This window comes from Elephantulus edwardii, unplaced genomic scaffold (assembly GCF_000299155.1).
Source record: "Elephantulus edwardii isolate Elephantulus edwardi_28Jun2011 unplaced genomic scaffold, EleEdw1.0 scaffold00024, whole genome shotgun sequence".
In the NCBI taxonomy this organism is placed as follows: domain Eukaryota; kingdom Metazoa; phylum Chordata; class Mammalia; order Macroscelidea; family Macroscelididae; genus Elephantulus; species Elephantulus edwardii.
The window spans coordinates 13,060,832-13,069,779 of record NW_006399774.1 but is presented as its reverse complement, the minus strand read 5'-3'; the positions used below and the strand labels follow the sequence as shown (position 1 = coordinate 13,069,779).

Sequence of the window (8,948 nt, the reverse complement as noted above, 5' to 3'; positions counted from 1 at the left end):
TAGCAATTGGTAAATTGAATTTAATTAAATGATAATATAGTTCTGAGGGAAGTAAAATTTGTCAGCATAAATTAACACTTGTGGACCTCAGTAAGTGGAAAATTGTGCCGTCATTTTCCCAGTGCAATGCATTTTCTTATTTCCATTTCAGAAGAATGTCTATTTGTGCTTTATTGACTATGAAAAGGCATTTAACTGTTTGGTCCTATCAAGTTGTGGCTGGCTTTGAGGAGAACGGGAATCCCAGACGTTGTCGTGAGTTGAAGCCAATTCCAAGCAACTAACAACAACAAATGAATATAAAGACTTTTCAGATGTTTTACTTTCTTTTTTGTCGTTTTATTATTATTATTATTATTATTCATTTTAATACAAATTTACAGATATTTTGGATTTCCATTCATTCATTGTTTTACTTTCTTAACAGTGTCTTTCTTGGCATCTATTTGACAATGGCCATCCTAAAGTGTGACTTTAAGAATTTACACAGTACCAGACATTCGGAAGCTCTGGTCACCTAGCAGTAAGAAGTTGGACTGCCAATCCAAAGACATGTTGTTTGAATCCACCAGTTGTTCCAAGGGAGAAAGATGGTTAATCTCCTTCTATTATATTTACAGTCTGAAAAAACCACAATGAGTTGGTTCAATCCCTGATACATAACAAACAGACATTTGATGTGAGTGTTGTTGTGTGCCATCAAGATGGAACCAACTCACAGCTGACCCTCTAGGGAGTTTTCAGAGGCAGAGAATCTCATGGGAGGAAATTGCCCATCTTTCTCCCGCAGAGCACTGGTGGATTTTTACCACGTGTCTTTGGGATTGCAGTGCAGCTTCTTCCCACTAGGCCACCAGAGCTACTGTAGATTAATTTGAACGGTTGGAATTGCTGCTCTTAGGCATCAGCAAGTCAAATCCAATTCCGAGCAGCCCTATGAAGGGCAGAACAACACTGCAGAGCAGAGTAGAGCTGCCCACGAGGTTTCCAAATCTGTAAAGAGGAAGACTGTCATATTTTTCTCCCATGGAGTTGCTAGCAGATTCAAACTTCCAACCCTACAGTCAACAGCCCAATTATTTAACCACTGTGCCAACAGGACTCCAGAACAACTACTTAACCCAATTTGGGTTAAAAATTGATAATAATATTACCTAAGTTTAGATTCCATCTATTGTTTGTGTTTTTGTTTTAAGAGCTGTGTCATCTAGTGAATTATTCAGAGTTCTTTTGACATCCATCTCAGTCTTTTCTTCCTCCTCTTTCTTTGTATAACCCTTTGCATTCTTCATAGATAATAATCTTGATATCCTCCCACATCTCGCCTAGTCTTCACTCGTTAGTATTTAAGGCCTCAAATCTGTTCTTGAAACGGTTTTGAAATTCAGATGGGATAGACTCAATGTCAAATTTTGGTTCTTGCGGATTCAATTTCATTTTCTTTAGCTTCAGTTTGAACTTGCATATGAGTATTTAGTGCATGTATGTGAATAATAATGGTATTAATAAGTATGGATATTATCCTGTGACTCACAAAATTCTATTTCAAGATGAATCTGGAAATGGTCTTTTAAAGCATGACTGTAGCCCCACTTTTCCTCACCTTTTCATTTCTGGTATAGTAGATCTTATGATTGTCTGATTTCATGTGTCCCATGTCAATTGATCTCATTTCCCAATGCCTAGTATGCCGATATTTATGTGTTCCATTTCTTCATTTACAATATCCAGTTTTCCTACATTCATGCTTCTGTCATTCCACGTTCTAATCAATCGTGTCAGCTTTGCAACTGTTACTCCTCCTCTATGATTCCTAGTACAAGGACTCTGTCTCTGGTGCCATATCTGCTAGTCTAACTGTGCTCTATTGTCTCAAAGGAAGAAAAAAATCAGAAAGTTAAGGAGCCGAGCAGAAAATTTCAAAGGAGCTCGAGAAGACAAAGCAAAATATTATAATGCAGTGGGCAAAGAGCTGGAGTTGGAAAATCAAAAGGGATGAACCATTCAGCATTTCTTGAGCTGAAGGAACTGAAGAACGAATTCAAGCCTTGAGGTGCAATACTTAAGGATGCTATAGGCAGGATACTGAATAATGCAGGAAGCATCAAAATACGATCAAAGGAGTACACAGTCACTATACCAAAAAGAAATGACTGGCACAGAATTTCCTGAAACAGTGTATGATCATATTTTTAGGGGCCATGGTGACGATGAAAGAAGCTCAAGTTACTCTGAAGGAATTGTCAAAAACAAGGCCTCAGGAATAAATGCAATGCCAATCGATATATTTTTAAAAAAAAATCACTGCACTTCCAGAGGTACGCAGCTTGAATCCACCAGATGCTCTGCTGGAGAAGGAGGGGCAATCTCCTTCTGTACCAGTCAGATCTGATTCGATGATACACACACAAAAGTAATAAAAAAATTTGTTTGTTTATTTGTTTATTTAGGATAGGACAGGATTCAGAGCTGTTGTGCATAGGGTCACTATAATTAATAATTGACAGCACTTAATAACAGAAACAACAACAACATTTACGACAGGTAGTTATTTCCCCCAGAAGTGATATACACTCACATACATAAAACTTCAGAGTTCTGGTATCAAGCACAGCAGGAAATTTCCAGGCCGAGTTAAAAAAAAATAAAAAACTCATTGCATGACTGGATGCCAACAAGCTCTTTCCACTTCAGTGAAGTGAGCATAACCTCCTTCAGAGAAAACACACCCTGTAGCATATGAAGTGAGCAGAAACTCCTTCAGGGAAAAGCCTGTTGCTGTATGAAAAGCGTGAGTTGGCGGGGTGCTTGGCTGTGCTTCCACACTCAGCCCAATCCCCATCTCCTGGCCCGCCCATCACAGGACAAGATCTTAGGACAGAGCAGAAGGCTCTGCTCCGGGGCATGTGAGCTCTTTAGACCCCAGGACACATGTAATCTGCCGGTGTTCTCCCCAGAAGGCCCCAGTTCAGCGGTTCTCTCTCACCCAAAATAGCAGACCAGGGGATGCTGACAGCTGCACAGAAATTCCAGGGGAAGAAATAAAAGAAGTAGGTTGCGTGCTTATATTTAAAATGTAGTTCTATTTAAGGATCTTATATTTGGCTTGTCATCGTGAAACACATGTTAATTAGTGTGAAATGCAAAATTATACTGTCATTCTTTCATCTACAAGGACCCCAAAAGCTATTTGAAAGTTCTAACCCTATTTTGTAAACTCAGCTGAGGATGAATGTTATTGTTAGGTGCTGTCCAGTCGAGTGCGACTCAAAGCAACCCCTTGAACAACTGCACCCTCTCCTGTTCTGTGCCATTTCACAGTCTCCAGCACGCTTGAGCCCACTGCTGCCGTCACCGTGTCAATCCACTTGGTTAAGGTTCTCTGTCTCTAATCTGTAACCCCCGAGGAACCTTAGCTCTTTTCTCAGACTGTCCAAATGCTTGCATGCTGTTAGGTACTGTTGAGTCAGAACTGATCCCTAGCTGACCTTCAAGTGGGTTTTCAGAGGCAGTAAATATCACAGACTCTTTTCTTGACTTTGAACCATGCAGTGTTTCCTTGCTCTGTTTTAAGGACTGCTTTCTGGTCTGAGTATAGGTTTTTAAAGAGCACAATCAAGTATTCTGAGACTTATATTCTCTTCAAGATTAGCCACAATTTGTTGTGATTCACACAGTCAAAAGTGTGTCAGGGATGAGTCCTGTCTCTCTACTGTTTCAATCTATATGCAGAACAGATCATTCAGGACCCTGGGCTTTATGAGGAGGAATGTGGCATCAGGATCGGAGAAAGACTCGTTAATAACCTATGTTATGCAAATGATACAACTTTGCTGAAACTGAGGAGGACCTAAAGAGCATACTGCAGAAGGTCAAGCACAAGGACTGTTGTCTTCAATATAGGTTGAAGCTCAATATCAAGGAAAAGATTCTCACCACTGAGCCAATTGGCAGTACCATGATCGATGGAGAAGAGATTGAGGTAGTTAACAATTACAGCTTCTTGGCTCCATAATCAACACTCTTGGCACCAGCAGTCAGAAAATCAAAAGACGAATTGCACTGGGAAAATCTGCTGTCGGGGAACTTTTCAGAGTACTGAGAAGCAATAATATCAATCTAGAGACTAAGGTGTGCCTGAAACAGGCCATGGTCTTCACAATTACTTGCTGTGCATCAGAGAACTGAACAATGACTAAGGATGACAGAAGAAGAATTGATGATTGAAGACCGAAGGTTTGAGCTGTGGTGCTGGAGAAGAGTCTTGAGCACACCATGGACTGCCAAGAAAACAAATAGGTCTGTCTTGGAGAGGGTAAAACCAAGTTTCTCCTCGGAGGCTAGGATTTTGATGCTCCATCTCACACACTTTGGGCATGTGTCCAGGAGGGACCAATCCTTAGAGAAGGACATCATGCTCAGAAGGGTGGAGGGACAGCACAGGAGAGGAAGAATCTAGATGAAATGGACTGACACAGAAGTTAGGGCAATGGGGGTAGGTGTGCTGGAGTCAATGAGACTGGCTCAGGACAAGGCAGATTTCAGAGCTGTTGTACATAGGGTCACTATGATTTGCAGGCAACTCAGCAGTACATAACAACAACAAATATCATGAATGAGATTTTCTGTCCTCCCTGGTGGATTCGAATCATGTGTCTGTCTTTGGGATTGCAGCGCAGCATCTTACCACTAGGCCACCATTGACACAGTAGGAGGATTGTGGACCTCGAAAACAGGGTGTGATGCCCTAGTGCCATCACAGTAACAGTGCAGTCACTTCTTCTTTGTCCCTTTCACGGTGACTGCATCTATGAAGTTGCGCCTTACTATGGTCACCAAGGTCTCAAGTGGGAAGAGTTGGTGCTAAAAATAATTTCTTTGAGATCTCTAGACTGCATTCTGCCACTAATCATTTATGGCGTGGTGTGACGCTCAAACTGGGCGTTGGGAGAAAGGAAAAGGTGGCTCATTCCCACCGGGCTTTCCTGATGGTTAAATCTTTATCAAAGAAGACAAGCCCTTGAGTCCATGGCGCTGCCTGGGGGACAGAGAGGATTAAAACTCGTGCAAAGAGCACCACATTTCCAAAGCAATTGAAGCATCCTTAAACAAACCCTCTCAGGGTACAATTCAGAGAGGTGAGGTGTTGATATTTGAAGGAGTAGATTTTGAGAGAAGAAGAAAAATGAAAAGGACTTTTTTTTTTTAAAATCTAGATTTTGAAATAATTTAGGAACTGAAATCTTACAGGTATGGCAACATGGTTGGGGGCAGTAAACAAGGTAGTTATTGTTTTCTGAGAACTGGACCATATGAACCATATCAAAGGCCAATGAGTAGGGTCTGAGTAGACCACAGAGATGATCTGGGGGCTGATTGAGTTGCAGGAGATCTGATGTCATTGATCATGGCCATGGGGAGGAAGTGGGAAGTGCAGGGGAGTTTCCTGTATGCAGAGAGAGAACGTCTGCTCTTGGGTAAGCATACCCATCCCCTGAAGACATGGAAGCTCTGCTCTAGAATATTCTTGGACCTTGCCATGTTTACACTCTCTTCTCCTAGACTAAAGATAGTCTTTCCCTGGAGTTTGTGAGTTGTGGCAATGGATTTCTAGGTCTAAGACATAGGGAAGGGGCTGGTCCCCACTGACTTGGTCTCAAGTGAATGGAGCTGGATGACAGGGGAACTCGTGCCTGCTGGCTTGGGCTGGAAGAGAGATGGGGCTAATTCTCATTGACACGGACCCAAGTGATTTGGAACGGCAAAGAGAAGGGGTCAGTGTCTGCTAACTTGGCTGTGGAGAAATGAGGATGAGAATGGTAAGGGCTACATGGAGTAGCTGGGGTCTGGACTTACTATCAAAAGAAGGCTGAGACTGCCACAGGACCCAGTGGTGTGGGGAGTGAGCTTTCTCACATGTTTGGTGTCAGAGGAGAGAATCCCAGCCCCTCTGGCTTCTTGTTGTTGTTATGTGCCACTGAGTTGCCTGTGACTCATAGCAACCTTATGTGCAATAATAGCTCCGAACCCTGTCCTATCCTGAGCCAATCTCACTGTCTCTGACACACCTATCCCCCATTACTCCAATTACCATGTCAGTCCATCTCATCTGGGGTCTTCCTCTCCTGGCCTGTCCCTCCACCTTTCCAATCATGATGTCCTTTTCCAAGGACTGATTCTATCTGGTCACATGCCCTTCAAAATCCTTGCCTGCAAGGAGCAGCTTGAGTTCACCTTCTCCAAAACAGACCTGTTTACTGTCTTAGCAGTTCATGGTATGTTCAACACTCTTCTTCTCCAGCACCACAATTCAAAGACGTCGATTCTCCTTCTAGCATCCTTCACAAGTAATTACGAAGATCATGGCAGGAATCAGGCATACCTTAGTCTCTAGCCTGACAGTGTTATGGGTCATATTCAACACGACAACAATATACATTCTCTGGACACTTCTCAAAGACGTCAATAAATGGCACCTTGATCCAATAAGTCCCATACACATTCACTGAGCAAATACATACAAATTTAGCCATTTTAATTCATATTCTTGCAGACAAGTAGGTATATGTATATGCATATATACATATATACTTATATATCAAAACTGAGAATGTACAAATAAGATGTGATGCAAGTCTAGCAGTGGGTAAGTCCATAGGATAAATCTCAGGTGTGATACAGTTGCTTTGGTGGTGTTTTTAGGAATTCAGTCCTACTGCATACAAGGCGATCTGAAGCATACATTCAGCTAGCTTGGGGAAGTCCCATGAAGAAGCAGAGAGCATTTAGCGTTCCACGAGGCAAGCACAGCATGACTATGATGTTCCCTGTAAATACAGAAATGTCTGGGCTTTTGCATCTAAAAAGTTTGAAAGTCAAGCAGTGGTGTCCCCTCTCTGTGGTTTCTGACGTCTCCAGGATGTGCTGCTACAAACAAATACGGTGGAGAAGCAGTGTGAACATCACGGCTGAATCCTGTGTGTAGTCCAGGCCAGGAAGTGAGTCAGAGCCCCAGACCGAAGATGAGCGGGAGGCCCAGTATCTTCACCTGCTCTCCTGGACAGCTGGAGGCAGGACAGCTGGCACGCTTGTCTTCATCTTCCTCTCCAGACCCTCTGCTCACAGCCTCTAGTGCAAGTCTGTCCACAGGGCAGGGCAGGGCATCTCTCAGCATGACTGTCCTGGGGCTACCACTTTCCTGGGATGGAGACCCCACATTCGTACCAGCCCACGTAGTAGTAGGGGGTTCCAAAACCGATGTGGCCAAAGCTGACGGGCTCCTGGCGGTACTGGCGATAGTAGCCTAGAGGGTGAAAAGGAAGAGAGGGAAGAAAATACATCAACTACACCTGAATTAACTGGAAGAAATCTCATCCTACAACTTTCTTGAACAGAAGACTCACTGATGTAACCGCCTGTGGAATTTCCCCCAAGCGAAACATCTAAACATTTTGGTAGATCAGAGCTTCTCACATTCTAACAAAGCCAGATTGCCAAGGGCTAACAAAATAGTGCTGGCCTTTTTTGTTTTACTTGACAAAATAGTGCTGGACATCATTTATGGAGCTGTTTATATGGAGAGGTTGTGAGTTGGTAACGTATCACAAATTGTTAACCTCTGAGGTTAGTGTCCTCGCCTTTAATTCCATAACCAGGTAGTTGCTACATCATTCCCTGAAGTGTCTCATGGCTGCCTTGCATATTTATCTTTGTCTTCTCTACACTTTGACTCACACCCTCTTCCGCCCTTCCAATCTTCATGTGTCCAGCCAGGCTCAGCCCAGAATGGGCGTCTTCTGAAAACCTTCCTCAGCTGTCACCTTGATCTGCCTTTGGGAAGTCACAGAGTAGCTACAACCTGCACTATTAACTAACAACACGGTGGCCATCTGACACACCTCATGGCAGTCAGTGTCTGGACTCTCATTCACTCTGTCTTTGTACATATTGATTTCTCCTTCCCAGCCACAGAGCATGTTCCTGAGAGCGAGGAGACTCCTGCGTAACCATCCTCTTCAAAGGAGAGGAGAGAAGTGTTCTGTTGACTCCTTAGTTCTAGTTTTAGCATCTAAGGAGGTTGCTGATGCTCGAACTCAGATGGTAAATGGAAGACAGGACTGCAGCAGCAGCACCACCACCCCCTTCATGTTTTCTCTCTTTCTTGACCACTAGGGCACTTCCCAGCCACTTGCCACATTACCTGGAATGGTAGGTAGGGCTTCTACGTAGGACTGAGGCCCAGTCCTGCCATCAAGGTGTGAATCCACAAACTGGCAATGGTCTTCACCTCTCCCCCAGCTGTCCCCAATGCTGTAGAAAGTATCTGCACAAAGGAACCGGATGGGCCACATGAACTTGGCACATTACTCAAATGGTCGGTCTATACTTACTGTGTCTGAAAAATGCTGATAAAAGTACCAACCTCTAAAGTGCTTCAAAAATTCACCAGGAGCATGAATGCTAAACGTTTAGCAAGAGTTTAAAAACTGCACATTAGTATAGGCAACAACAGCTTACAAATAGGTTGTTTTTTAAAGAAGCAGGTAAATTGTAGTGGTGGTTGTTGTTAAACGCTCTCTACATGAGTACAACTCATAGCAACCCTATGAACAACAGATCTGAACTCTGTCTTATCCTGCAGTTGGAGGATATCTTGTTGTTGTTGTTGTTGTTGTTGTTGTTGTTGTTGTGTGCCATCGAGTCGTTTGCGACTCATAGCGACCCCATGTACAAGAGCTCTAAATGCTGTTCTATCCTGTGCCAACCTAGCCATCTCAAATGCACTTATTTCCACCGCTCCAGTCCAGAATTGGTCCATCTCATCGAAGGTCTTCCTCTCCTTCACTGTCCCTCCACTCTGCCAAACATGATGTCCCTCTCCAAGGACCAGTCCCTCCTTGCAACATGCCCAAAGTATGTCAGACAAAGCTTCAGAATCCTTGACTCCA

At 43.3% G+C, this 8,948-nt stretch overlaps 1 protein-coding gene across 1 annotated transcript in view; it reads right to left on the bottom strand.

Annotated features, from left to right (window-relative positions):
• Positions 1-7,187: 7,187 nt before the first annotated feature.
• The window catches only part of FNDC1 (fibronectin type III domain containing 1), a 104,279-nt gene continuing 102,518 nt past the window's right edge, over positions 7,188-8,948 (bottom strand). The window contains exons 22-23 of the mRNA XM_006882813.1: positions 8,201-8,323; positions 7,188-7,303 (exon numbers count right to left, since the gene is read on the bottom strand). Of these exons, the coding sequence (XP_006882875.1) occupies positions 7,188-7,303; positions 8,201-8,323 (239 nt within the window). The remainder of the gene's footprint in view (positions 7,304-8,200; positions 8,324-8,948) is intronic.